The sequence below is a fragment of the Canis lupus genome, chromosome 7 (genome assembly GCF_048164855.1).
Source record: "Canis lupus baileyi chromosome 7, mCanLup2.hap1, whole genome shotgun sequence".
NCBI classification, from domain to species: Eukaryota; Metazoa; Chordata; class Mammalia; order Carnivora; family Canidae; genus Canis; species Canis lupus.
In genome coordinates this window covers 68,090,069-68,117,882 of record NC_132844.1, presented here as the reverse complement: position 1 = coordinate 68,117,882, position 27,814 = coordinate 68,090,069, and the positions used below count along the sequence as shown (strand labels likewise).

At 49.4% G+C, this 27,814-nt stretch overlaps 1 protein-coding gene across 7 annotated transcripts; it reads left to right on the top strand.

Moving 5' to 3' along the window:
* Positions 1–137: 137 nt before the first annotated feature.
* On the top strand, positions 138–21,045 carry DEF6 (DEF6 guanine nucleotide exchange factor). Of its 7 annotated transcripts, none has more exons than XM_072833336.1 (12): positions 138–1,333; positions 1,694–1,857; positions 11,219–11,359; positions 11,997–12,182; positions 13,812–14,051; positions 14,146–14,292; positions 16,655–16,763; positions 16,912–17,210; positions 18,270–18,436; positions 18,559–18,757; positions 20,169–20,259; positions 20,463–21,045. In XM_072833336.1, the coding sequence occupies exons 2-12, from the start codon at positions 1,762–1,764 to the stop codon at positions 20,684–20,686; spliced, it is 1,899 nt and encodes a 632-aa protein (XP_072689437.1). In that variant the 5' UTR covers positions 138–1,333; positions 1,694–1,761; the 3' UTR covers positions 20,687–21,045. The 7 variants fall into 7 exon arrangements, with proteins under 7 accessions (XP_072689437.1, XP_072689434.1, XP_072689435.1 ...); XM_072833333.1 differs by having other exon boundaries at positions 11,985–12,182; XM_072833334.1 differs by having other exon boundaries at positions 1,541–1,857; positions 11,985–12,182.
* Positions 21,046–27,814: the final 6,769 nt, after the last annotated feature.

The following is a 27,814-nucleotide window of genomic DNA, read 5'->3' as shown; positions in this document are numbered from 1 at the left end:
CCTCCCTCCTTTCTTCTTTGGGCCCTGATGCCAAGATGGTCAAATCAGGCTCTTAGCCCTGTCTGTATCCCTGACACAACTCCTCTGAGTCTCAGTGCCAGACTGATGGAACTAGCCTACCAGGGACACGGAGGGAAGAAGCCCAGGTATAAGAAAAGCCCTGAGTAGCAGCCAGTGGCTTCCTGCCCACACCTGAGCAGGTGGACTCCAGGGTGGCCAGACGGGACCAGTGTGACCACTGCTGTCAGGCTCTGCTTGGATCTCAGGCATCAGGATGGTTGGACTGGAGGAATTCTGTTTTTTTCCCACCTTACTGGTGTGATATAGAGCCCTTCCATGCCCAGCCACACGGTCACCTACTCCAAGTGGGCAAAGCCCCATGGTGGAGTGGAGGTAGGTGCCTTTGCCAAGGTTAGCAAGGGTCTCTGATTGATTCTGCTGCTCCGAGACCGAAGTCCCAGCTCTGGGGATGCCCACCTAGGTGTCTGGGACCATGCTGTGGAATCCCAAAGCCACGATGGGACCGTAGTGGAAAGTGTGTGGGAGGACCAGCCCAGCCCTGGTGGGAAGGGAGGGACACGGGAAGGGACCTGAAGGGAAGAACTCTGGGTTTACCTCTGACATGGGAGCACTGCAGGGGTTGGAGGGGCCTCTTTTCCTCTCTTCACAGTGATGGATGTATCCTAGTCCCTTCCTGCCACCTGGAAATGGAGCTTCCCCCAGCCCAGGTACCCTTTCCTGAGATGCCTAGCAAGCTTCCATTTACTTGGGCCAGCAGCTCTTTGGAAGCAGAGGGGGGCCGGAGCATGCCCCCAGGGGAAGGAGTGTCTCAGGTACCTAAGCTTCATCCCTGCCCACTGTTCCGGGCTGGAGTGATCTCAGTGGCAATGGAGCTACAGAAAAGGAAGCCCTGACATGGAGGGCCCTGAGTGCCAAGCCTCCTGCTGTCAGTGGCCCTGGAACTAGGCCCCACCACAAGGTTCTCACATACACACACACACACACACACACACACACACACACACACACCCATGCTTCAGAAACAGGCTCTAATCTTCAGGGCCAGTGACCCCAGAGTGGGCAGCACTGTGAGCTGAGCCCTTTCAGAGCCAAAGCCCAGAGGATAGGGAGGCAACCAAGCACGTGCCAAGTCCGCCTGACCTGGAGAGCTGCCCTGGCCCAGGTCCTCTGCCAACTTTGTGTCATTGCCTTTGTTTTCTTCCACTTGGGAGGAGCCCCACCACCACAGTGATGTTAGATGGCCCTAAAAGAAATGCTTTGTCCGGTGCCTGCGCTGCTTCACATCCATCCCCAGACCTCACAGCTGTGAGAGGTGGGTATTTTTCCTGCTTTACCATGAGGGCACTGCTTAAGGAGGTTAGCAACTCACCCAAGTTCAAAAGGCAGGGTGGGCTTGCTTCCCCGCCCCTCTTCTCCAGCAAGCTGCTTCTGGGAATCCAGGAAGCCCCCAGAAAATTCTGGGGCTGAGGAGGCTTCTAAAAGCCTCACACTGAACAGAACCAGGGCCCTGGCTCTCCAGGGTTTGGTTCCCAGGTCCCATACAGAGAGAGGGGCCACCCACGAGCACTGCAAGAGCAGGAGCAACAGGCCGGTTCCTGGCAGCTGGGAAGCACGCGCAAGCAGGCAGGTGGAGCTCTTGCTCCGCGCCATGGCCCCTCTGCGGTCTCTGCAGCCGTTTGCATTTCCTGAAACCGGATCTCGGTGTCAGAGCCGCCCCCGGGCCGGGCGGGTACCTCAGCCATGGCCCTGCGCAAGGAGCTCCTGAAGTCCATCTGGTACGCGTTCACTGCCCTGGACGTGGAGAAGAGCGGCAAGGTCTCCAAGTCCCAGCTCAAGGTGAGGGGTCCCCGGAGCCCAGGAGAGGCCGGCACACATGCCCCTCAAGCCCCTGCCGCCCAGGAGCCAGGCAACAACGCTGTGCTGATGGCACTCAGCCATCCCAAGGCCCAGGCCTGGGGACGGGAGATGGGACCGGGTGGTCGGGACAGTGCAGCCTGCTGGATGCTGCTGCCCATGTTCTGGGACCCCAGGGAGGCATGTGCGGAGCCTTTGCCCAGAGACCTGCCCCCCAACTCCCTGGAGGGTGGAGGCGGCATTATTCGGTTTTGAAGGCCAACAGGCCAGGCTACATCCTCTACTGGGTGTGATGAGCACACTTCTCCGCAGAGTGAGGCTTGGGCACGCACCCTACTCCTTCCTGCTGCTTCCTCCTGGCTTTGAAGAGAGACAGTTAGTTCTTGTCAGTCACTGCCTCCCCGAGCTGAGAGAGGCTTCAAGAGCCTCTCCGAGTTCCAGACCAGGCTGACTGGGTCACCTTTGGCAGAAATCAGCTACTCCGAACCCCATCTCCCAGATGCAGCCATGCTGGGAAGGGGCAATGGAGAGACCCTGTTCTGCTGCTACTCAGCTCACCCTTCCCTCCTCTCCCACACTAGGTTGGGAAACTGTTGTTCCCTTTGGCCGTGGGACCTCAGGTGGGAAGGAGGTAGGATCCGAGCCCAGGAAGAGCCCCATCAGTGATCGCCCTGAAGTTTAGTACTAGGTCCTAGACAATTCCTGGGAGACCAGCACAGCAAGTTTCTCTCCTTCCTTCCTCCATCCCTGGCTCTTGGAACCAGGGAACACTGGGGGACAGGAGCAGGGTAAGCCTCAGCAATCTGCGACCTGCCTTAGGGGATCATTCATTCAGTTCACGTGTTTACTGAGTGGCTCTGTGCCTGGTGCGAAGCTAAGCCCTAGATTTCTGGTGTCTCCACTGGACACCCCCAAAGGACGAGTGCAGCCTCCAGGAAACCTCCATTTTTAATGACCGAGGTAGGAGGTGCCTGCAAACGTGGGAGAGATGAATGAGGCAGGAGAGATGTTATGCCCCACCCCCACTCCAACCCCTACTTTGCTGAACTTGGACAGAGTAAGCTTGAATATCCCAAACTGGCCCTATCCCATAATCTGTTCCATAACCAGGCTTATGAGCATCCAAACAAAAATTATTCTTGACTCTCCCAGGAAAGACAGTCCACTCCTACCTTTGATCATCGGGGAGGATTCCTTAACATTCTACTTAAATCCTTTTATTGTAGATCATGTCATCTAGTGGGGGCTTCAGGATAGAACAGCAGATCATCCAAAATCCAGCCCTGCAGAAACCCGTGCCCTACCATGGGAAGGCCCATGTCATACAAGAGAAGGCTAGGGAAGGTGATTCTTCCCTAAGACCATACTGGGGGATACTGGAATAGGAGGAAGTAGTGATAGTGTTGGGGGCAGGGATGCCGGAAAGGCAAAGGAGCAATAGAGAAGTGGTCAGAAGTCAGAGGAAGAAGTAGATGAGAGAGATACCAGCAGGGGCCAACCCCACCCCTGCAAAGGCTTGGGGGAAAAGGGGGAAGACCTTGACCTTGGGGTTAGTCTGTCTTCACTAACACTGTCCCTGGCCTTAGGTCCTTGACTGGGACCAGGCAGGAGACCTGTACCAGTCCAGCGAGCTATGTCTGTCTGTGACAGTCACCACTTCCCTGATGTGTTGGTAGAAAGGCTGCCACTGGCTGTGGTGGGCAAAGCCATGATGAAGAAGGAGGAAGGAGGGAGGAGGAAGGACAGTGAGGCCTCTGAGAAGTGGCCCAAGGAGTCAGGATTGTTTTCTCTGGAAAAGAGAAGTCTTGAGGGAGAGAGCAGATGGCTTTTCCTCTATTGAATTTTTGTAGAAAGTACAATGGCCTTTGTCCCGGTGAGTTGAGAAAAGTACAATTAGACCAATAGGAATGGCACTTCTGCCCAGGATGGATTTAGATTGAGCACAAAATTCCCCAGGTGTTGAGGACTCTGAGTTTTCCCAGGATCCCCAGAACCCCCTTCTCTAAAGAACTTTGAGAGTGAGTAGCAGTTCCACCAGAAGGCTGCAAGGAGGTGAGCCTTAGGAATGATGGGTCTCTTAATGGCCACGTCCATTTCCCTAGAGGAGAAGCCTTGGTTCTAGGCCTAGTGGGGGGGATTAGCTGAGAATTGGGGTGAGGGGTCTGGGATTGGGGATGTGGATGGAGCAGTATGTCTCTGGCTCAGGAGGCTCTTAGGAGACAGGAGGCCTGCCCCTTCCCCTTGACTGGCAGGAGCTGGGGTGGGCAGGAGGGCAAACTGGCACCCTCCCTCCTGGGCTTTTTCAGGTCTTCTAGACTCCTGAGCTTCAGGCTTTACCTGTGGAGGGGAATAACAAGCTTCCCTTTGGTGAAGGGAAAGTTAAGAGCAACTCCAGTCCAGGAATCTGCAGGCTGGGATCTTCAGCTTTGTTCTGACCCCTACCTGCTGCTGGTCTCAGGCTAGGATGGCAGGGAGTGGCAGGCTGATTTAGTGATGTGCAGAGTACTTGACTCAGAGCCACATAGGCCTGCTCCTCAGCTGGATGAGCTTGGGCATGTGGCCTTGCGACTCTGAACTTGCGGTTTCTTGTCTGTAAAGACAGGGGGTTGAACTGGGGATCACCAGGCTATCCAGCTTGGCTACCAAAAAAAAAATTTTACTGAAGTACATCTAGCAGATGAAACTGACCCTTGATACAGCCTCCCCTTTCCCTTTCCTGAGCCTGTCTTTTCTTTAGTGCTCACCCTCAACCCCTTCTAGCCCTTTCTTGCTGTCAACAGGCACACAGAGCTCATCCAGAAATCCCCACCTTCTAAAACTCCCAGTGCTCCTCCCTGGTGATAGTAGTTATGCTTTAGTACCTGCTGGTTGAGAAAAATACATTCAGGGATCCCTGGGTGGCGCAGCGGTTTGGCGCCTGCCTTTGGCCCAGGGTGTGATCCTGGAGACCCGGGATCGAATCCCACATCAGGCTCCCGTTGCATGGAGCCTGCTTCTCCCTCTGCCTGTGTCTCTGCCTCTCTCTCTCTCTGTGAGACTATCATAAATAAATAAATAAAAATAAATAAAGAAAGAAAGAAAAATACATTCAGTAACTCTTACAAGGATCTGTATATATTTTTTTAAGATTGTATTTATTTATCTGACAGAGAGAGCACAAGCAGGAGGATCTACAGAGGGAGAGGAAGAACCAGGCTCCCCACTGAGCAGGGAGCCCGATGCAGGGATGTGGGGCTCAGTCCCAGGACCTTGAAATCATGGCCCAAGCCAAAAGCAGAAGCTTACCAGACTGAGCCTTCCAGGTGCCCTGGATCTGTTTATTTTAAAAGAATCACCTGGCACCTAGATATATTAAAACAAAAACAAAAACCAAAAAAAAACTATATGCCATCTAAAAAAGAGATTATTCATTTTCTCTGCAGCCATTACTTGGTGCTGTTGATGGATTCCCAAATCCCTTGTATTTATCCAGTGATGGCTAGAAACCACAGGACCATGGGTACTGGCCCCCATGACCACACTTGAGTTTTTAGGGAACTCACAAGCCCCTAGAGGAGAACCACTTCCCCACATGCCTTCAGAGGACATAGTGCATAAATGAAGCCTCTCAAAGGTCAATGGCTGCCACCTCAGAGGTCAGGGGCTGCTTGGTTGGGCGGTGAGACTATGAGAGTCCTCTCTGAGGGAGCGCGAATGGCGGCTTGTGAAAGCTGCAGACACCTGGATCCCACCCCTGGAAACTCTGAGTCAGTGAGACAGGGCGGGCCTCTGCTCACTTCAGTTTCACCAGCTCCCCAGGTGATTCTGAGGCTCAGCCAGAGCTAACATGACAGAGAGATCAAGAGTAGGGCTTTAGAGGCAGACTTCCAGCAAGACACTTCACCTCTCTGCACCTTGATTTCCTCATCTGTCAAAGGAGGATTATGAGAGTCCCTGCCTTTGGGTCTGAGGATTGATAGAAATCAGCCTGTGAGCTCCTGCGCACTCTGGTCTCCACCCCTGCCATTTCCTTTCCAGCCTGACCCTCCTTAGGTCACACCCTCTCCCCACCTCTAGCCCCAACCCGCACCCAGGCACAGGAAGCCTGGCAGTCTGAGGTCTGCTAAGCTCTCTGGGGAGAGGCCCTGAGCCCCGAGCATCTGGAGCCTTCAGTTCCTTCTTGTCCTGACACCTGACGGCTCACAGGGATTGGAGCCTCTGTCCTGGGCCCCTCAGATTCCACCAGCCAAAGGTACAAGTGAGGACAGCAGGTCTTAGAGGACAGTGCAGATGGAGGAACCGAGGCAAGGAACAGCTCAAATGACAATGCAGCTGCGTAGTCCGTTCTATTCCCGGGGTGGCAGGGATTTTGTATGTCATCTCTTCGAACCCTGTTTTTAGAGCTATGAAAACTGAGGCCCAGTGAGGTTCATTTGCTCAGAGAGATTCAGTCCACCTCTGTCTGGCTTTTGTATTTCTCCTACTTCTTCCCGCAAAGCGTTTAGGTTCATTCAACAGATATTTATTGCGCGTCTGTTAGGTGCCAGACCTGGTGATACAGCAGTGAATACAGTAGTTAATAAAATGGACAAAGATCACCACCCCCCTTGTGGTGCTGACATTCTAGTCAGAGAATACAGATGAAAAACAAAATAAGTAAAAATGTATCATGTAATGGAAGATGATTCATGACATAGAAGTAAATAAAGCAGAAATAGGGATAGAGAGTTGTGGGGGGGTATTGAGGGAATGGGGTTATAGATTTAAATAGAATGGTCCAGAGAAGCCCTCCTTGAGAAGGTGACATCTAAATAAAGAGTAGAAGGAGAAGAGGGTATGTGCCATGCCTAGACCTGGGAGAAGAATGTTCTAGGATAAAGGAATAGCAAGTGCAAAGGCCCTGAGGCAAGTATGTGCCTGGCCTGTCTGAAGAATGTCAAGAGGGCCAGAGTAGCCGCAGAGAAGTGAGCCAGAGGGATGAACCCAGAGAAGGTGCAGCAGGTTGGGTCCTATGGAGCCCAAGGCCTCTCTAGGGGGACTTGCGATTTTACTCAGAGAACGATGGGAAACCACTGGAGCATTTAAGTTAGACTTGAGGAGTCAGTCAAAAACATTGAACGTGTGCAGGACATCGTACTGAGTCTGGAATCAGGCCTGAGCTTAGAGTCCTTGCTCAAAGAATGTAGAACACCCAGAAATGCTCACACAAAAAGGGAAGAGCAAAAGAATGCTATTATAGAGCAACTTAATAACAGAGTACATAAATAACAGTGGTTAATGGCACTCTGCTTTTTATCTCTATAGTTTTAAATTTTTGTCATAAAAACAATATATGCTCCTAGTTAAGAAAAAAACAGTGTAGAAGAATATAATTTTAAGGAAGATGAAATTTATTCTATAAGTAAAACATGTTACTGGTTAAAAAATTCAAAGACAAATGTAATACTAAAGATGATGAAAGTTCCTCCCCTCCCTGGGGAAGGATGGTGGAGTGATAGCTATTAACAGTTTGCTGAGTCTTCTAGATTTTTCCTATGTACAAATAAACTTACTAGGTTGAACCATGTGAAATTGCTGACATTGTATTGTTTCAGCCCTATTAAAACAGCTATTAAAATTTGCCATGGTTCAACCTAATCTTTGCACACATTTATTTTACAAACATTTCATTCTATAGCTTGCTTTTTTCACCAGCCGGTATAGGATGCATATCTTTCCATGTCTGTTCATAAAAACATAATAATAAAAATAGCACACAGCTTTTATTAAACAATGAACTATGTACCAGGTGCTATGCTAAGCTCTTTATTCAAAAAAAAAAACCCTTTGGAGTAGACCTCCTTTTTTTTTTTAATTTTTATTTATTTATGATAGTCACAGAGAGAGAGAGAGAGAGGCAGAGACACAGGCAGAGGGAGAAGCAGGCTCCATGCACCGGGAGCCTGATGTGGGATTCGATCCTGGGTCTCCAGGATCGCGCCCTGGGCCAAAGGCAGGCGCCAAACCGCTGCGCCACCCAGGGATCCCTGGAGTAGACCTTCTTATCATTCTCACAGAGGAGACCAAGGTCTTAGAGAAGTTAAATCACTTGCCTGTAAGCACACCAGTGGCAGATGTAAAATCTTTCCTACCAACACGTAGGTCCATGACACGGTGTACCTGTCCCCTATTGAAGGATACCCAAGCTATCCCTGTTCCTCATATTGTAAAGAATGCTTCAGTGAACATTCTCGTACATGTTGCTCTGTTCCCTTGAGCATCTAAAGGTTAGATGATCAGTGCGTGCCTGGTGCAGTTGGTTGGGCGACCAACTCTTGGTTTGGCTCAGGTCATGATCTCTGGGTTGGAAGATCAAGCCCTCCTGGGGCAGCAGGGAGTTCATTTCCCTTCTCCCTCTCCTTCTGCCCCTCCCCCAGCTCATACACACACACACACACACACACTCTCTCTCTCTCTCTCTCTCTCTCTCTCTCTCTGAAGTAAATGAATAAATCTTTAAAAAATAAATAAAAACAATCAAAATGCTGGGATCCTGCCCAATTTTAAGTTTGATACATTCTTGCCCTCCAGAAAGATTACCAATTCACACCTCAACAGTAGGGCATTTGTGTCCTCACTTCACAACCTCTTCAATACCTGGTGTTATCAGTCTTGTGATCTATGTCAATTCGTTCAGTAAAAAATTGCACTTTCTGTACAGGAAGGGATCTAACATTTGCTCCATACAGATCCAACTGGCTCTCTTCACATGTCCTCTCACTCCATCTTCACAGCCTCTCCATGGGACAGGTGAAGGTGTTCAACTCCCTTCTAATAGCTTAGCTGTTCCAGTTTTAGGGCTGCCAAGCGAGCACCAGCTTAGCAATTCCAGGGGAAGAGTATACCTCTTTCCACTAGAGGAAGCAAAAATCGTAGGGCTGATTCTCATTGGTCCAAGATTGATCATATGCCCTTCCTTGAGCCAATCATCAATCACCATGACTCTGATGTGCCCACCCCTGCAGGCAGGTGGGCTAGGGTTGCAAATAGTCGATACCACAGATATTGAGAATAAGGGAGAGGTGCTTCTCAAAGGAAAAGCAAGGCTCCATTACCAAATATGGGTGGAGACAACAGAGTTCCTCAGGAAGAAACTTAAGATGTACTCTAGAACAGGAGAAGCAAAACCAAACATGCATGGGAGATGAAGAGCATGGGAAAGAGGGTGGTGGGTGTGTGGGTCAGGGATGGCTGCCTGGAGAGGAATGAGGGAAAAGAGAAGCACCCTCTTGCTAGGCCTTCCAACTTCCCACTTTGCCCAGTCAAGCCTGAGGCCCGGGAGAATACTGGAGGAAGTCTCAATCCTTTGGTCCACCTCATCTCACAAGAGAATAAAGAAGTGAAGACTTGGTGCACGCGCCACCTCTGGGATGTGGCCAGCTCCTGCATCAGGAACTGATTCTAAGCATAACTACTGGTGGTGGAAGCAGCATTCATCGACTGCCTTTCATGTGCAGAAGAGGATGTAGGGGGTGTGGGACATAGAGATGAACAGAGACGTTGTCTCCAGAGTTCACAATCTACCTGGACTTGGGGTCAGCACTGTAATAGTGAGGTCACCTTCAGAGCCAGGCACACCCGGTTCCAACCTCAGCTCAGCTATTTACTCTTTAACTTCCCCAAGCCTCAGCATCTTCATCTGAAAAACAGGGATAATGTGTGTGCGTATCACAGTTGGAGAGGAGGTTAGACATGGGGTATAGAACCTCATACGGTGGCTGCCACATAGTAGGTGTGCAATAATGACTATTTTACCATTTTTCCAAAATTTATTTTTATTTTTATTTTTTAGATAGAGTGTATGAGCAGGAGGGTGGGGGACAGAGGAGGAAGGAGAGAACCCTAAGCAGACTGCCCACTCACTGCAGAACCCGATGAAGGACCTGAGCCAAAATCAAGAGGTGGCCATCCAACCGATTGAGCCACTCAGCTGTATTTTCATCCTTCACTCTGTTTTAAGTGCTACGGCAGAATTAACCCCAAGGCAATTTGATTTTTTTTCCTGATTTTGTTCAAATTTCAACCCCTTTGTTCTTATGTCGTGGGTTTGATAGCCAACTCAGGTTTCCCCTCCGCACCATCACGGCCACCACCCCTTCTAGGTCTTTTCCTCCATGTGTCACAGACCATTTTTCATGACCCTTCTTTGAGCTGTCTCCAGCTTTCCATCTCTGAAGGGCAGTGACTAGAACTGCACTTGCCTTTTCTAGAGCAGATACACCTGAGCGCTTTCCTTGGAGCTGGCACACTGCAGCCTAAACACTGAGGCTTTGATGGAAATGATAAGAAACTTGGCTGCCGCAGGGTGACAGCCACCTCCCTGTTGTCAGCCCAACGTCCTAGGAAGCACCTGGGCTTTGGAATCTGTGGGACTGGATTTAAATCCCAGACTCCTGCTCACCTTGGATCCTTGGGCAAGTTACTGAATGTCCTGAGCCTCAGTGTCCTTGTCTGCAGAAAGAGGACATCCCTACCTAATACAGTGGCTCAGAATATGGCTGCTTGGGTTTGAATCCTAGCTTTCTTACCTCACCTGTAAAATGGGGATACTAACAATTGTTCCGGGGGTTAGGTGAACTATTTGTAACGTGCTTGGCTCCGTGCTTGGTGCATAGTAAGGGAGTACATTTTAGGTTATTCGGTTTTTTATTGAGGTATAATCGTCATATAACGTTATATTAGTTTCAGGTGTACAACATAATGATGCAATATTTGTATATATTGGGAAATGATCATCACAATGTCTACTTAACATCCATCACCATGCACAGTTACAAAGCTTCTTTCTTGTGATGAGAATTTTTAAGATCTGCTCTTAGCAACTTTCAGCTTTGCCAGACAGTATTATTAACTATAGTCTCCATTTGGACTTGACATCCTCATGACTTACTTTATCACTGGAAGTTGTACCTTTTGACCTCCTTCACCTATTCCACTGTCCCCGCTATTCCCTGCCCCTGGCAAACGCCAGTCTGTTTTCTGTATCTATGAGCTTGGGGGGAGGGGAGGTTAACTTGTTTTTTAGATTCCACACATAAATATGTGAGATCATATTGTATATATATTTTTTCTGATTTACTTCATTTTGCCTAATGCCCTCAAGGTCCACCCATGTTGTCGCAAATACAAGATTTCCTTTTTTTTTTTTTTTGGTTGAGTCATATTCCCTTGTATATAATTGCATAAGTTTGGGTTATGATAGAGGTGAGCATTGTGTGCCAAGGCTTTAGCCAGGATAGGATTGGGGCTGAGCCAAGTGGTGGCAGTGGTCCTCTGGCCCAGTTTTGGCTGGGGCACAGGAAGGCAAAGTGCCACTCTGTCTCAGGTGCTGTCCCACAACCTGTACACGGTCCTGCACATTCCACACGACCCTGTGGCCCTGGAGGAGCACTTCCGAGATGACGACGATGGCCCCGTGTCCAGCCAGGGATACATGCCCTACCTCAACAAATACATCCTGGACAAGGTGGGGCCTGGCAGGAGGGGGCACCTCTCCCCACTCCCCAGTACATTGCCAGCCCAACTCCTCCCACCTATAACCCCCCCCTTCTGTCCCCACCTTCCATCCCCTCCCTCCCACTTCCATCCTTCAGATTCCAGCCTCTTGCCCCGCCTTGCCCCTCTTCGCTCCCCCTTCCACTCCCCCCACCCCCCCACCCCCCCACACTCCCCCCCCCACCCCCACCCCCATCACCTCTCTCCTACCTCCACCCTTCCACCTCATTCCTGCCAGGCTCACCTCCCATCTCCAGCTGGGACCTTTACATAGGGCTCCCAGCTTCCCCTGGTGCTATGTCCGTGCTCCTCCCAGCTGTCCACTCTCTTCTCAGCCTCTTCCATGTCATCCATCCCCCATTGGGCTCCCGATCTTTCTCCCCTGGGCTGAGGGACCAGTTTCTGTATTGGTAGGGGTCTTGAGTGGGTATGGTGGTGGGGGGGTGGTTGGAATCATCTAGTTATCTGATAAGCAGCTCAGGGTTTCCTCAAGTTAGAACAGGTGGGGTGCAGGGAAATAGGTGACCCCAAGAAAGCAGCAAGAGCCTAGTTTGGTGGCAGAGCAGGGATGGGTGGCCGTTTTGGCTGACTTGCAGGCCTGGTGGCAGGTGGAGGAAGGGGCCTTCGTTAAGGAGCACTTTGATGAGCTGTGTTGGACCCTGACGGCCAAGAAGAACTACCGGGTGGACAGCAATGGGAACAGCATGCTCTCCAATGAGGATGCCTTCCGCCTCTGGTGCCTCTTCAACTTCCTGTCTGAGGACAAGTACCCTCTGATCATGGTTCCTGACGAGGTGAGGGTGATGGCAGCACTGGGGACAGAATCACTGGGGCCAGGCTTCAGCTAAACTGTGAAGGAGGCCAAATCACCCGTGTACCTTTCCCACATCCCCTTTCTTCTTGGTCTCCCCATGCCGGTGCCTCTCTGCACCCAGCTGCCTCCAGATGCCAAGAATTGCCCATGTCAGAGTCACTGTGTACCAAGGACCAAAACTGTGCTTCCTTCAGGCCTCTGTTAGCCCTCAAAAGACGAAAATGACCTCAGAGTTTTATTTACAGAGGTAGAAATGCCTGATACCTTACTGGGCATTTACAAATGAAAACATTTAAGATTGAATGGCAGGATTTTAGGCATTGTGGCAATCTGAGAAGGTTACTATATGAGGAGAAGGGAGACTTGCCTGGGATGTCTGGCCCATTACTCCAGGGGGCAACCAAATCTGGCCCTGGTTCTAGATTTTCCTTCCCCTCTCTTCCCATCCCTCTCCTCTCCCCAAGGGCAGGGGAGACCCAGCTCCAGGCTCCAGAGAGGGCATCCTGAGTGTGGAAGCCTGGAATTGGTGCCTCTACCTCCTCAACTCATGGGTGAAGAAGCCAGGGCAGGTGCCCCCACTCCATACCACTTCTCTCAGCCTTCTCCTGACCTTTTAGCCCTTTTGGTGGCTGTGCAGATGCCAGGGTGAATCTAGGTCTTAGGGTACGGAGGGGACGGCTTGTCTGTGTTATAAGAAGTCCTGGTATATCTAAGTGCACTCAGATTTGTCTCCTTCTGTTTCTGGGAAGGGAGAGGGAAATACCTAATCCCTGAAATGGTACACGCCACCCCACTCCCAGCTGAGACCCGTTAACCTTCAGAATGAAAGTCCTAAAGAGAGTTTCCCAAGAAGCTGCTGCGGCAGGAAAGGGACATGTGTCCATCTACACAGGCACCTGGCTAGGCACCCTTGTCAGACCCCTGCTTGTCAGGGTAAGGGGGGCCCTCAGAGGCCAGAAGGCGGCTTGCTGCTGTGATCAGCATGTATGAACAAACTGCAGCAGGATGTACCCCAACCACCACTTCCTGTTCCTCTGTAGCAGGTTTCCTGTCCCTACCCTGCTTACCCCCACCCCCAGTCCCTTTGCCCTCCCATGAAGGAAGGATCCTCAGGGTTGGGGCTTGGGCTTGGAATAAGGACTCCGATGGGATTCAGGAGATAGAAATCGAGTTCTGGCTGCCAGAACTTGCTGTATGATTTAGAACAAGTCACTTCCCCCTCTGGGCCTCAGTTTTGTCATCGGCAAAGTAAGGGTATTGGATGAGAGGGTCCTCACACCTCCTCTGACATCTTTTAGGAGTGGTTGCCTCTGCCTGGCCTCCAGCCCTCAACCTTCACCCCATGCTTAACTTAAAGCTCAAGGAGAAGGACGTGGGCCTGGAAGCTGGGGAGGGGAGAGGAATGCCTGAATTGGGGCTGGGGCTCCACAACCCCCCCTCCCCAAATCTACCCTGGTTTCCACCCGACATTTAGTCTTCTTGCTCCCCTACCCCCTGTCCCTGGACGTCTCTGCACAGGCCCTGGGAGCCAGAGCGCCCCCACCCCTAACCCTGGATTGTCAGAGGCAACGCTGCCTGCTGCAGTCACCAGGCCTTCCCCTTCCTCCAGGTGGAATATCTGCTGAAGAAGGTGCTTAGCAGCATGAGCTTGGAGGTGGGCTTGGGCGAACTGGAGGAGCTGCTGGCCCAGGAAGCCCAGGCAGCCCAGACCACCACCGGAGGGCTCAGCGTCTGGCAGTTCCTGGAGCTCTTCAACTCAGGGCGCTGTCTTCGAGGTGTGGGGCGGGACACGCTCAGCATGGCCATCCACGAAGTCTACCAGGAGCTCATCCAAGATGTCCTGAAGCAGGTCAGGCCAAGCTGGGAACTCGGGGAGGACCCTGAGGCAGGGTGAATGGGGGCAGGGTGGGGGGAGTGAAACTTGACTTTGCCCTGGCTGGCAGGGCTACCTATGGAAGCGAGGGCACCTGAGAAGGAATTGGACGGAACGCTGGTTCCAGCTGCAGCCCAGCTCCCTCTGCTATTTTGGGAGTGAAGAGTGCAAGGAGAAAAGGGGCACTATCCCACTGGATGCACAATGTTGTGTGGAGGTGAGGGGGACAGGCGAAGGGGTGGAGCACAACTCCAGGCCCAGAGGCTCTGGGGTGGGGGGTGGGGTATAAAGGCAAGAGGGGTGGGAGGAGGGTGAATGGAAAAAGCCCCAGTGGCAAATGTCTGCTTCTATGACTGTAACCCTGGATGCCTCGAGGACATTCTCATCCATGCCAGCACTTAAAAAAAAAAAAAAAAAAAACTGCAAATCAAATACTAAAGTCATGGCTGAGTAATGTGGATTTTGCTAAGGATTTCAGAGGAGATGTCTTATGCCTTACACTACACAGCAAAGCTTTGGGGTTTAGAGAGAAAGATAGCACGTGGGGGAGGGGGGTGTGGGGGGCAGAAGGAAAGAGAATCCTTCTTTAAAAAAAGACATATTTATGTATTTGAGAGAGTGCATGAATGGTGGAGGGGCAGAGGGAGAGAGAGAATCCTTGAGCAGGGGGCCCACTGCCTCCAGGCTCCATCCCACCACCCCAAGATCATGACCTGAGCCAAAATCAGGACTGAGAAAACTAACTGGACCAACCAGGCACCCACACAGTCAAACTTATAAAAATCCTCTTGAAAAGTTATTCTCCTTCACCCAAATTCCATTCTCTTTGGCAATTCTATACCTTCCTAGTCTTTCTTCACATCCCTCTCCTCCCGTCCTTCCCCTCCCCTGGCTCTCTGTTGTTATTTTAGAGACTTAAAACAATTACTTTAAATTGTACTAAAATACACACATACACACACACACACGTAACATGAGATTTGCCATTTTAACCATTTGAAGTGTACAAATCATAGCATTAAGTTCGTTCACAATGTTGTGTAACCCTCACCACTATCTATTTCCAAAACTTTTTCATCATCCCAAACAGAAATTCTACCTGTTAAGAAAGAATTCATCCCCTCCTTTCCCCTCACCCCCTGGTAACCTGTATTCTACTTAATGTCTCCACAAATTTGCCTATTCTGGGTACCTAGAATGTAACAGAATCATGTAGTATTTTGTCCCTTTGTGACTGGCTTCTTTTCCTTAGCATAATGTTCCAAGGTTCATCCATGTTGTGGCGTGGGTCAGAACTTCATTCCTTTTTGTGACTGAATCATATTCCATGTGTAGAGACTACATTTTGTTTATCCACTCATTCACTGGTGGACAATGGGTTGTTCCCACCATTTTGCTATTGTGAATAATGCTGGTTTGGATATCTATGCAGAAGTTTCTGGGTAGGCCTATGTTTTCATTTCTCTGGGTACATACTAAGGAGTAGAATTGCTAGATCATATGGTAGTTCTATGTTTAACTCTTTAAGGAATAGCCAAATTGTTTTCCATAGCAGCCATACCATTTTACATTCTCACCAGCGGTGTGTGAGTTCCACTTTCTCCATATCCTTGTGGACATGTGTTTTTTTACATTTTAAAACATTATTATTATTTTAAAAATTATTATTATACCCATCCTAGGCTCTCTCCATTTTTGTCACATAAGGAAATAGAGGACACTAAGGACAGAGCATAGATCTTAGGCAGAAAGCCTAGCTCCACCACTAATAGGCATTCCTAGTGTGAATTGGGCATGTTCCTAGACTTAGTAAAGCCTCAATTTCTTTTTTCTGTAAAGTGAAGCTAATAATGCTTGTCTAGATTGCCCAGAATTGCCCAGAAAATGATGCATATAAAACAGTAGTTTAGCCTCTAGAGCATAAGAAGCTCAATACATGAGACACCTAACTGGCTCAGTTGGTGGAGCATGTGACTCTTGATGTGGGTGGGGAGTGTGAGTTCAAATTCCATATTGGATGCAGAGATTGCTTTAAAATAAAATCTTTTTTTTTTTTTTTTTTTTTTTTTAAGAAGCTCGATACATGGTAGCTGTTATTTTCTACTACAATATAAGTTTAGGAAAGGCAGAGATTTGGTCTGTCAGGCACACATCCTAGAACAATGAGCCGCACTCAGTAGACACTCCAAAATAACTGGAATAGATGAATGGAGAACTTTCTCAACAGGCAGGGCTATGTGAAAAGAATGATTTGGATAATGAGGACTCTGTCACTGGAAGTGCTCAAGAATGATCTACATAAACACTCAGTAATGGACTAGGTGCTAATTCCCCTGGAGAGGCACCAAGATGGAAACACCCTGGCCCTCCCTCCAAAGAGCAGAGGCTCCAAGAGTTGTTAGTATGCTCATAACTAACGTCCGTGCCCAGCCATGCAGGCTCCTGGCGGAGTGGGAGCGATGACCGGGAGGACGGTCCCCAAGACGGAGGGGTGGGGGATGGAGCTGGAGCACCCTGCGGCGGGTGTGGCCACGACCCCAGTGAAGACGGCCTGTCTGGGGCCACCTGCCCTCTCCCAGGTGCTGCCCGACCGAGAGGGGAAGCGCTGCATGTTCTGCGTGAAGACTGCCTCCCGCACATACGAGATGAGCGCCTCAGACACGCGCCAGCGCCAAGAATGGACGGCTGGTGAGTGCTCGCTGGGTGGCCTGGGGCTGTGAAAAGGGGGTGATAACACTGCCCAGCCGGAGGCTGGAGGGGGGACTCGAGGACCGCGCTGCTCTCTGCTGGCCCGCTGCTGACCCCCTCCTGACCCCCTCCTGATCCCCCTCCGCAGCCATCCAGACCGCGATCCGGCTGCAGGCCGAGGGCAAGACGTCGTTGCACAAGGACCTGAAGCAGAAGCGCCGGGAGCAGCGGGAGCAGCGGGAGCGACGGCGGGCGGCCAAGGAGGAAGAGCTGCTGCGGCTGCAGCAGCTGCAGGAGGAGAAGGAGCGGAAGCTGCAGGAGCTAGAGCTGCTCCAGGAGGCGCAGCGGCAGGCGGAGCGGCTGCTCCAGGAGGAGGAGGAGCGACGCCGCAGCCAGCACCGGGAGCTGCAGCAGGCGCTCGAGGGCCAGTTGCGCGAGGCGGAGCAGGTGGGGCGGGGTACCTGCCGGGGACGGAGCTCGGAAGGCAGCCGAGAGACCCGGCCGCGGAGCCGAGAGCCGGGGGCGGGGCCTGGACCGGAGGCGGAGCCCTGGGCTGGGGAAGGAGGAGCGTGGGGCGGGGCTTGGAGTGTGGGACTTGGGACCCGCGCGCCTGAAACGTGCGTGTGGGCGGAGGCCTGTGCCAGGGCGGGACTAAGGAAGGGGTGGGAGTGCAGGAACCCGGCCGAGGGATGGCTTGAGTTGAAAGATGGGGGGCGGCGCTGAGTGCTATAGGTATTGAGTGGGGCCTGGTTCAGAGACCTTGACTGGGGGTGGGGCTGCTAAAGACCCCTCCTAGCTGGCAATGAGCTTGGACCCATGCTAGACTAGATTGGACTAGACTTGATCTAAGTTTCATAGTGAAATTAGTTTGAGGAATTCAGGTTGGGAGTAAGGAGGGACGAATGTGGAGGCCAACTAGGCATTAGAGGCAATCAGATTTAGAATTTAAGAGATCTAGTACTGGAGTTAGAGACATCTGGATTTGATCCCAGCTCTGCCTCTTAGGAGCCTTGTGATCTCAGGCAGGCTATTTAGCCTCTCTGTGCCTCCATTACTTATCAGTGACATGTTAATGATAACTGTGCTCATAGAGGTATGGTAAGGATCAAATGAGGAAACACCTATAGTTGTTACAACAATCATTATAATTATAGTCACTCTGCCTAGCACCAGCCCTAATTATAGTCATAATACCTAATATTATAACGCATAATAATAATTATTAAGGCTTGTGCTAGGCAGGGCGTGTCTTGAGCCCCTTGCCCCCGAGGTAGCATCTGTTCACTGACCATTATCTGACCTAGTCAGGCTCCCAGAAAGGGATCGGATCAGGAAACCCCGACATGAAGGAATTCCTTAGACCCTCACTGGGAAATCGCTATGTGGGCCAGCCTAGCGGAGCCAGAGCCGTGGTGAAAGGGCAGCACACCTGCGGACTCCCCTCCCCCACGCCGGGCCCCCAGTGACCCCAGTGACGTGGCTCTGCGTCTTCGCATCCCCGCACAGGCTCGGGCCTCCATGCAGGCCGAGATGGAACTCAAGGAGGAGGAGGCTGCCCGGCAGCGGCAGCGGATCCAAGAGCTGGAGGAGATGCAGCAGAGGCTCGAGGAGGCCCTGCACCTGGAAGTGAAAGCTCGGCGGGATGAGGAGGCAGTGCGCCTAGCCCAGACCAGGTAGGACTGAGGGCCCCCTCTCGGGTCCCCCCCCACCCCCCACCCCGGCTCCCCAGCATCCCACTTGCGGGGCACCTGTGAGGGATCTTGGCTCTGGAGACAACCCAGTGTGCACCCGGCAGGCTGCTAGAGGAAGAGGAGGAGAAGCTGAAGCAGCTGCTGCAGCTGAAGGAGGAGCAGGAGCGCTACATCGAGCGGGCGCAGCAGGAGAAGCAAGAGCTGCAGCAAGAGATGGCACTGCAGAGCCGCTCCCTGCAGCAGGCGCAGCAGCAGCTGGAGGAAGTAAGGCAGAACCGGCAGAGGGCCGACGAAGATGTGGAGGTGAGGCCCCAGGGGCAGTGGGGGTGGGGGGCGTAGCAAGGAGGCCCGGCGGTGAGCACCTTCGTGCGGGATCTGGAACCTTCCCTCAAACCGTGGCTCTGTCCCTTCCTGGCTGTGTGACCTCAGGCAAATTGCCTGACTTCTCTGAGTTTCAAGCCCCTCTGAGAAAGAGGCCTGTAATAGCATTGTTTGAAGACTGAAGGAGCTAATAGGGATACTTGGTACAGGTGCGGAAGAAACATTAGCAGCTATATTTATCATTATTATGAATCTGGACAAAAATTTTTCCTCAATGCTCTTCCAGATCCCTAGCTTGCTTTCCGGGCCCTTTGGCTGTAATCTCCATAGAAGAGGGAGTTTTGTTGTTGTTTAATTTTTGATGTTCTTTTTTTAAAAAAAGATTTTATTTATTTGAAAGAGAGCATAAGCAGGGGGAGCAGCAGAGGGAGAGGGAGAAGCAGACTCCCCGCTGAGCAGGGAGCTCGATGTGGGGCTGGATCCCAGGACCCCAGGATCATGATGCGAGCCAAAGGCAGATGCTCAACCAACTCAACCACCCAGGTGCCCCTAGTCTTTAATGTTCTGTTAATATTGATTATTTTATTTTGCGCTGTTGGCTGACACGGTCACGTAAAAAATTGGGACACAAACATGTGACATAGAAAGGGAAAGTCCCACTGTGGTTCCCTTACATGACAACCACTGCTAATGGCTGGGGTTTTGCATTTGGTCCCAGAGAGGTGCTATGGTGTGGGGGTTTATAGCACAACATAGGTTTCCGGGCAAGTTGCTTGACTTCTTTTGCACTTGTTTGTTGTTAACTTCTGCCCTGGAGGTTAACTGAAATAATAAATGTACTGGGGCATCTGGGTGGCTTGATGGTTGGGTATCTGCCTTTGGCTCAGGTTGTGATCCCAGGGTCCTGGGATCAAGTCCCGCACTGGGCTCCCCGTGGGGAGCCTGCTTCTCCCTCTGCCTATGTCTCTGCCTCTCTCAGTGTCTCTATTGAATAAATAAATAAAATCTTAAAAATAAATAAATAAATAAATAAATAAATAAATAAATAAATAAATAAAAAATAATAAATGTACTTAGCACATCTTAGCTGCTTAATGAATGGAAACTATAATTATGATTATCTTTGACCCTTTGGGGATCCACAAGACCACTGAAATTGGAAGCTGCGTGTGTGTGTGTGTGTATAGGAAATTGGAAATATATATATATATGTATATGTATATGTGTATATATATATATGTGTATATATATAAATATACATGAGTTTGAGTTTTCTGGGGAGATGATCAATAGCCTTTGTCAGATTCCAAGGGGCCTGCAAACCTGAAAAGGTCAAGACACCCTGTCTAGGATGGTGTTTCTGACCCCTCTCCACTGGCCCTGCTCCCCACAGGCTGCCCAGCAGAAGTTGCGCCAGGCCAGCACCAACGTGAAACACTGGAATGTTCAGATGAACCGGCTCATGCACCCAATTGAGCCTGGAGGTGAGAAGGGGTCGACCCTGGAGCTTTCTCTGGAGTGGGGCGGGAGAAGGGAGGGAGAAAGGAATACCTCTAGATCTACAGAATCCACGTGGGATTGAAAGCCACAAGATTCTCCTCTCCCCCGTGGGGTGAGGGAGGCCCCTTCCACTTCTTCCCTGTGCATGCACCTTTCTCCTTACTCATGTTTGCCTTTTCTCTGCCAGATAAGCGTCCCACCATCAGCAGCTCCTTCACAGGCTTCCAGCCACATCTACTTGCCCGCCGTGACTCCTCCCTAAAGCGCCTGACCCGCTGGGGGTCCCAGGGCACCAGGACGCCCTCACCCAGCAGCAGTGAGCAGCAGAAGTCCCTCAATGGTGGGGATGAGGCTCCTATCTCGGCTTCCGCCCCTCAGGAAGATAAACTGGACCCAGCACCGGAAAATTAGCCTCTGCCATCTTCTTTCCCCCTCAACCTCTTACCCACCAGATCCTGGCCACAGCTGGCCTGTGGGTGATGCCAGCCCCTACAGAAAAGGGAGCTGAGGTCCTGGTGCCAGGAGCCCAGGTCCCCCAACCATGACAGTCCAGAACGGAGCCTCATTCATTTTTGGCACCAACTCCAGGCCCCTGACCACTGAGGCAGTCTAGGGTGTAGATCCTTGAGAACTTGATCCTGTGCCTTAACCCCAAGGACCCTACGCCCTGGGCTGGAAAAGAGTAAACAAGCAAGCCAATAGCATGTGCCCTCACACTACCACCAAGTTGTGGAGGCACATTTCCAAATAAAAACTGCTCTTGGAAAGAATGCTTTTTAAAAAAATTTTATTTGTTTATTTGAGATAATGAATGAGAGAGAGAGCACACAAGCAGGGGCAGAGGGAGAGGGAGAAGCCAGCTTTCCACCAAGCAGGGAGCCTGACGCAGAGCTCAATCCCAAGTACCCAGGATCACGCCCTGAGTCAAAGGCAGACACTCAACCTCTGAGCCATCCTGGCATCCCTGGAATGGATCCTTGATCGAGTCTGCCATCTATCTTTCCTGCCTCAAGTCCAGTTATAGGTCCCAGAAGGAGTCAAGTGGAGGGCAGGGGCTGGGAAAGTACACTGGGCCACTTACTAACTGGGTGACTTGGGTCAAGTTTGCCACCTGATTGTGCTTCAGCTCCCATATGGGTAAAATAGGGATGATAATAGTACCTACCTTATAGGGTTGTTGTGAGGATTAAGTGTGTGGCATAGGAGCCAGCACTATTATTATATCACCCAAAAGTGTTTAGTGAGCATCTATTCTATACAGTTTCCCTGGTTATTTAGTTCTCGTGGCAACCCAAGAGGGGGATATTATTCTCATGTGAAAAAAACCGAGGCTCGGGGAGGTTAGCTTGCCCAAAACCTTCCAAACTCTCTCTTTCCCCATACTATTCAACTCACTGACCTTGTTACCTAAGACAGAGATCTGAGAATCTAGGATGCTCCTTCCTTCTCAACCCCTTCATGCACAACCCTCTCATGCACAACCATGAAATCTGTTAGATCCTCCACAGTCTCATAGTTATCCCTCCTTCTTTATGGCTACAGCTACCACCACGACTAAGGCCTTCATAACCTCCTCCTGTGTGCTCACCTTTGACTCCTTCTCCATCTTGTCCCATATCTAATCAGTCAAGTTCACCGTCCCAGATATGGCACCTGGGGTCTGTGACAACCTAGCCCAGGAGCCTCCTATGCCTCTGCTTTATAGATTTGCTAATAGATCCCTCCTTTTCTTTCCTCTGGGTCTATACACTCACTGTCCTTCCCACCCTACTTCATGTAACAGCCTCCATAACTACATGCATGAGTTCCTTGAGGGCACGGACATAACTTCTTCAACTCATGTCCCCAGTAGCTAGCGCAGTGCTTGGTTCTTAGCAGGCATGCAACAATTGTTTGTTGAATGGTTAAATTCTAAAATGAATGGGTGTCATGTAGCTTAAAAGTGATGAAGGGGCTAAAATCAAAACTCAAGTCTATTCATTTATTCAATGAATTATTTATTAAGCCCTTATATGCCAGGTATTGTGCTAGGTGCCGGTTATATGGCACAGAAGAAAACTCCTTGCATTCCTGCAGCTTATGTGCTAGCTGATAATCAAAGTTCATTTCTTTTGCAAGTACACCAAACCTATTGCAAGGAACTTCATTACAGCCTATTGAAAGTATCATGAAGCAAAACTACCAATATAACTCGTATATTTCAGGGATGGGAAGTGAGGTTCAAACTCTAAGGGTGGGGGGAATTCAAAAAAAGGGAAGGAAGCATTAGGTAGGAGCTGGGATTCACAATGACCCTTAAAACTTTTAATAAGAAAGGAGAAAGGAGAGTAGGAGAATATGGGAACAACATTAGGTAGACAGAAGCATAACACATCCTCGAGCACAAGAAATCTGGATTCTGGATGTGAATCTCTCCTCTAGTGGGAGGTCCAATGGTGTTCTCATTGGAGGTGGGGTACCTCTGGGGTACAAGGAGTTTTAAGAAAATCAGCTTGTAGATCTTCAACTTCCAAGTGTGCTCTTGACCAAAACTGTCCTTCTCCTCCTCATCCTCCTTCTTCTTCTCCTCCTTCTTTTAAGATTTATTCGAGAGAGAGAGTGAGTGAGAGGGGCGGAGGGAGAAGGTGAGAGAATCTCAAGCAGACTTGGCACTGAGCGGGGAGCTGGACACAGGACTCGATCCCACAACCCCCAGATCGCCACCTGAGCCGAAACCAAGAGTTAGGTGCTTAACTGACTGTACCACCCAGGCGGCCCAAACTGCTGTCCTCTTTCACAGTGTTGCCTTCCCTACTTTTGGTAACAGGGTTCACCACTCCCTCACCCACTATCTTTCAACGGCGGACTGTCCATAGGGGGAAATGCCCTGGAACAGTAAACAAAGCAATAGTTTGCAATGCTGGTGGTGGCTGTGGGTGCCAAGAAAATGAATGGCTCAAAAGCTGGACAACAAAATCTTTTTGTTTTCAAGTCAGGAGGTTTCCAAATCTTTGTTTTCAAAACCTAGAAGGACTTTATTGCATTGTCAGCTAAAAAATCATTAACAATATCTTTTCATAACAGATCTTTGTGATTTTTTTTTTTTTTGGTAAAAAACTGAGATTTAGATGCCCCTGCTATATCAAAATTCTCAATTCCAAAAACAAAACAAAAAACAAAATTCTCAATTACCTTCTACTTGGTGGTGTGAAATGAAAATGAAACATAAATGAAAACATGGGCCTGGAATTGATGCTGAATGCAGTCTCATTACAGCAATAAGTTATATCCAATTATAAACATATAAACTACCTGGGGAAAAAAACATTGGCCCATCCATCCATTCATTAAGAAATACATTTCCAGGGCAGCCCTAGTGGCCCGGCAGTTTGGCACCGCCTTCGGCCCAGGGTGTGATCCTGGAGACCTGGGATCTAATCCCATGTCAGGCTCCCTGCATGGAGCCTGCTTCTCTCCTTCTGCCTGTGTCTCTGCCTCTCTCTCTCTCTCTCTCTCTCTCTCTCTGTGTATCTTGTGAATAAATAAATAAAACCTTTATAAAAAAAATAAAAAAGAGGGATCCCTGGGTGGCGCAGCAGTTTGGCGCCTGCCTTTGGCTCAGGGCGCGATCCTGGAGACCCGGGATCGAATCCCACATCGGGCTCCCTGCATGGAGCCTGCTTCTCCCTCTGCCTGTGTCTCTGCCTCTCTCTCTCTCTCTCTCTCTCTCTCTCTCTGTGACTATCATAAATAAATAAAAATTAAAAAAATATTTAAAAAAATAAAAAAGAAATAAAAAAGAAATACATTTCCAGAGGCACCTGGGTGGCTCAGTGGTTGAGCTCTGCCTTCGGCTCAGGTCATGATCCCAGAGCTCTGGGATCAAGTCCCAAATCGGACTCCCTGCGGGAAGCCTCCTTCTGGGCCTATGTCTCTGCCTCTCTCTGTGTCTCTCATGAATAAACAAATAAATAAAATCTTTTTTAAAAAAGGAAATATACCAGGGGCATCTGAGTGGCATAGTCAGTTAAGTGATTCTTGGTTTTGACTCGGGTCAGGATCCCAGGACCCTGGGATCGAGCCCCGTGTTGGGCTTCCTGCTCAGTGAGGAGCCTGCTTCTAACTCTTCCTCTGCCCCTCTTCCCTACTCTTGCTCTCTCAAATAAATACATAAAATCTAATTTTTAAAAAATTTCAACATATATACATATTTTGGTTGCAGAGATGTAGGATATGGTAATCAATAAAAGACTTTTTAAAAATTTATTTATTTATTCAGAGAGAGCGAGAGAGAGGCAGAGACACAGGCAGAGAGAGAAGCAGGCCCCACGCAGGAAGCCCGATGCGGAACTCGATCCCAGGTCCCCAGAATCACACCCGGGGCTGCAGGCAGCGCTAAACCACTGCGCCACCGCCACCCAGGCTGCCCAAGTAATCAATAAAAAACTTAAAAAAAAAATATGTTACCTTGATCATATTTTTGAAGGAAAAGTGGAATGGAAATGCAAGTACAAGTAGAAAAAAGGGACAATGTAACATTTTTTATTAATAAAGAAGAGCTTCTGCATCCATGTAAGATGGATGATGGTAAGCATCACATCACTATGGGATGTGGGTCTTATTCAATACATTTAAAAGGGTGGTAGGGCAGTTTTAGTGAAAATGTAAATATTGGGCAGCCCCGGTGGCGCAGCGGTTTAGCGCCGCCTGCAGCCCAGGGTGTGATCCTGGAGACCCTGGATCGAAACCCACGTTTGCTTCTCCCTCTGCCTGGGTCTCTGCCTCTCATTCTCTCTCTGTATCTCTCTGAATAAATAAATAAAATCTTAAAAAAAAAGAAAATGTAAATATTTATAAAGCAGTAGAAATGACATCCATTCTCTACATTTTAAGTTTTAAACTAATGGAGAAAAATATTAGATGTCACCTTAAAAATGTAGCCTTGTACATTTATAAGCTACATAGTTATATTTTCTTTTAGGAATAGAGAGGCAAAAAAATTTGAAGACTACTACCATGAAGGACCCATGACTAGGAAGGTAGAATGAGGCCTGATTATAGACATCCTTGGAAACTAGGTAGAGTTTAGCTTGAGGTGTTAAGCCAACCCCTAAGCTTTGGTTTTCCTCACCTGTAAATGGGGTCCATTCCGGGCTTTTGAATATTCCATGACCAGCCACAGGGAGGCGTTGATGGTTGAGGGATGAGATACTGAAAGGCAGATCGCCCCAGATGCCTGAATACCATCCACATTGGAACTGGCACAAAAGGTTCTCAGTTTTGAGGGACAGAACTAAGCAGCTGGAGAAAATATTTTCCAGTCTTATAATTCCAGGATTAGAAAGCAACTCCTCTGTCCTTTCCAACATCTGGACAAGGGAGAGTGTATCCAATCTCCAATGCCCTCGGAGATCCTCATCAACTCTGGAGACCAGGTGGAGAGCAGTGCCATTGTGGGCTCAAGTCATCCCAGTATGGCTTATTTGTGAGGGGGAGTAGGGAGGTAGGATGATTGGCTGGGCTGGAGTGCAACAGGCTTCTCGTGAATCATTGGCAGGATCTGCAAGATGCCTCCTCGAGTGCAGTGTCTATCTAGGTAGAAGCGGTGCCAGCTGAGAGTTGCCTCTCTGGCCCCTGCTGTAGGTGAGAAGGGGAGGAAGGAGGCTGATTTGAGTAGGCTAAGGAGTCTCCCAACTGCTGGCTGGTGTCTGAAATAGCTGTGGTGGAGGTTGGAATCTAATTCAAAGCAGATCTAGCTTTATTCCACACCATAAGTTATTGTTCAGTTATATTGTTCAGTTATATATCATAGTTATACTGTAATTGGGCATCAGAACAGGTTTTGGTACCTGAGATCCCTGGCTGGTCTGGAAAAGGTTACAGAGGCTTGGCAGGGACCAACTTTCCCCCCTCTGAACTGTGCCTGTGGACAAATCTGGTTAAAATGAAGATTCAAGAAACAGAAATGGACCGATTTAAGTAAAAAGGGAATTTATTAATAGAGTATAGAAGAGTTCCTTAAATAACTGGGAGGATGAAAGAAAGCCACATTGGAGGCTGTATAGTCAGGAAAAATACCTCAAATGATGGCACACTACAGTTCTTATGAAGACACCCCAGCTGCTTTGCCTGGGGTAGATGCTGCTGATTTCATGGCTAATATCACTGGTGCTAGACACTGCTCTTACAACTGCTGCTTCTTACAGCTAGAAGTTAGGTGGAGCTGCTGCTCTGCCACTTACCCAAATGGATTATGTGCAGTTCCCAGCTTTTCATCTTTCCAACTTCTGGTAAAACCTTAGTTGTATGGCTATGCCCTGGCTGAAAAGGGGGCTAGAAGCTTCTACAGTGGAGGAAGAGTCTAAAGGGGGAGATTCCCCAAATATGGGAAGGTGATTCAGAAATTAGGTGGCCAAAAGCAAAGAAGCCTTGAAGAGGATGGGTATACATAAAACGGTACATTCTGAGGCTAGCAATTTGGTGGTAAAGGGAGCCATAATCATTTTATAGGAGAATTAGGGTGTTGTAGCTTGAAGACTCCAAGGGGATGGGATCAAACATCAGAAGGTCTCTTACATGGAAAATAATCTTTTTTTTTTTAATTTTTATTTATTTATGATAGTCACACAGAGAGAGAGAGAGAGATGCAGAGACATAGGCAGAAGGAGAAGCAGGCTCCATGCACCGGGAGCCCGATGTGGATTCGATCCCGGGTCTCCAGGATCCCGCCCTGGGCCAAAGGCAGGCGCCAAACCGCTGCGCCACCCAGGGATCCCTTTTTTTTTTTTTTTTTTTTTTTTAATTTTTCATGGAAAATAATCTGATTTAGTTTACCTCCAAGGGAGAGGACTAACCAACTGGCACACTAGAGGATATAAATTTCTGCTCAATATAAGGAAGATGTTACCTTTTTGGTCTTTAAAAACCAATCAACCATGTTTCCTTTATGAAAAAGAAGTGCTCAGAAAAAAAAATGTAGAAAGATAATAACTCATAGAAACACAACCCAAGGGCTCCTGGGTGGCTCAGTCAGTTAAGCATCTCTGGTCATGATCCCAGAGGGTCCTGAGATTGAGCCCGCGAGGGGCTCCCTATTCAATAGGGAGTCTGCTTCCCCCTCTCCCTCTGCCCTTCTCCCTGCTTGTGCTCTCTCTCTCTCAAATAAATAAATAAAATCCTAAAAAAAGGAAACACAACCCCAAGACAACAGCTGACAATATTTTAGTGTGTCCTTTCAGGTTTTCTCTATCCCTTTTTGTTTTCCAAGCTATATATACCATCAGATTCTGCCTTTTGCCACTTAATACTATATCATAACATTCCCCTCCCCCCATTTCTTTACCAACTTTTTTTTTTTTTATGATAGTCACACAGAGAGAGAGAGAGAGAGAGGCAGAGACACAGGCAGAGGGAGAAGCAGAGGGAGAAGCAGAAGGAGAAGCAGGCTTCATGCACCGGGAGCCTGATGTGGGATTCGATCCCAGGTCTCCAGGATCGTGCCCTGGGCCAAAGGCAGGCGCTAAACCGCTGTGCCACCCAGGGATCCCCTTCTTTACCAAC

Bases quoted from the DNA above. Each gene is read 5' to 3' on its own strand.
- DEF6 (XM_072833333.1), top strand. From the start codon at position 1,762: ATGGCCCTGCGCAAGGAGCTCCTGAAGTCCATCTGGTACGCGTTCACT. The intron at 12,183-13,811 runs GTGAGGGTGATG...CCCTTCCTCCAG, and splicing joins TGATCATGGTTCCTGACGAG to GTGGAATATCTGCTGAAGAA. The intron at 14,052-14,145 runs GTCAGGCCAAGC...CCTGGCTGGCAG, and splicing joins TCCAAGATGTCCTGAAGCAG to GGCTACCTATGGAAGCGAGG.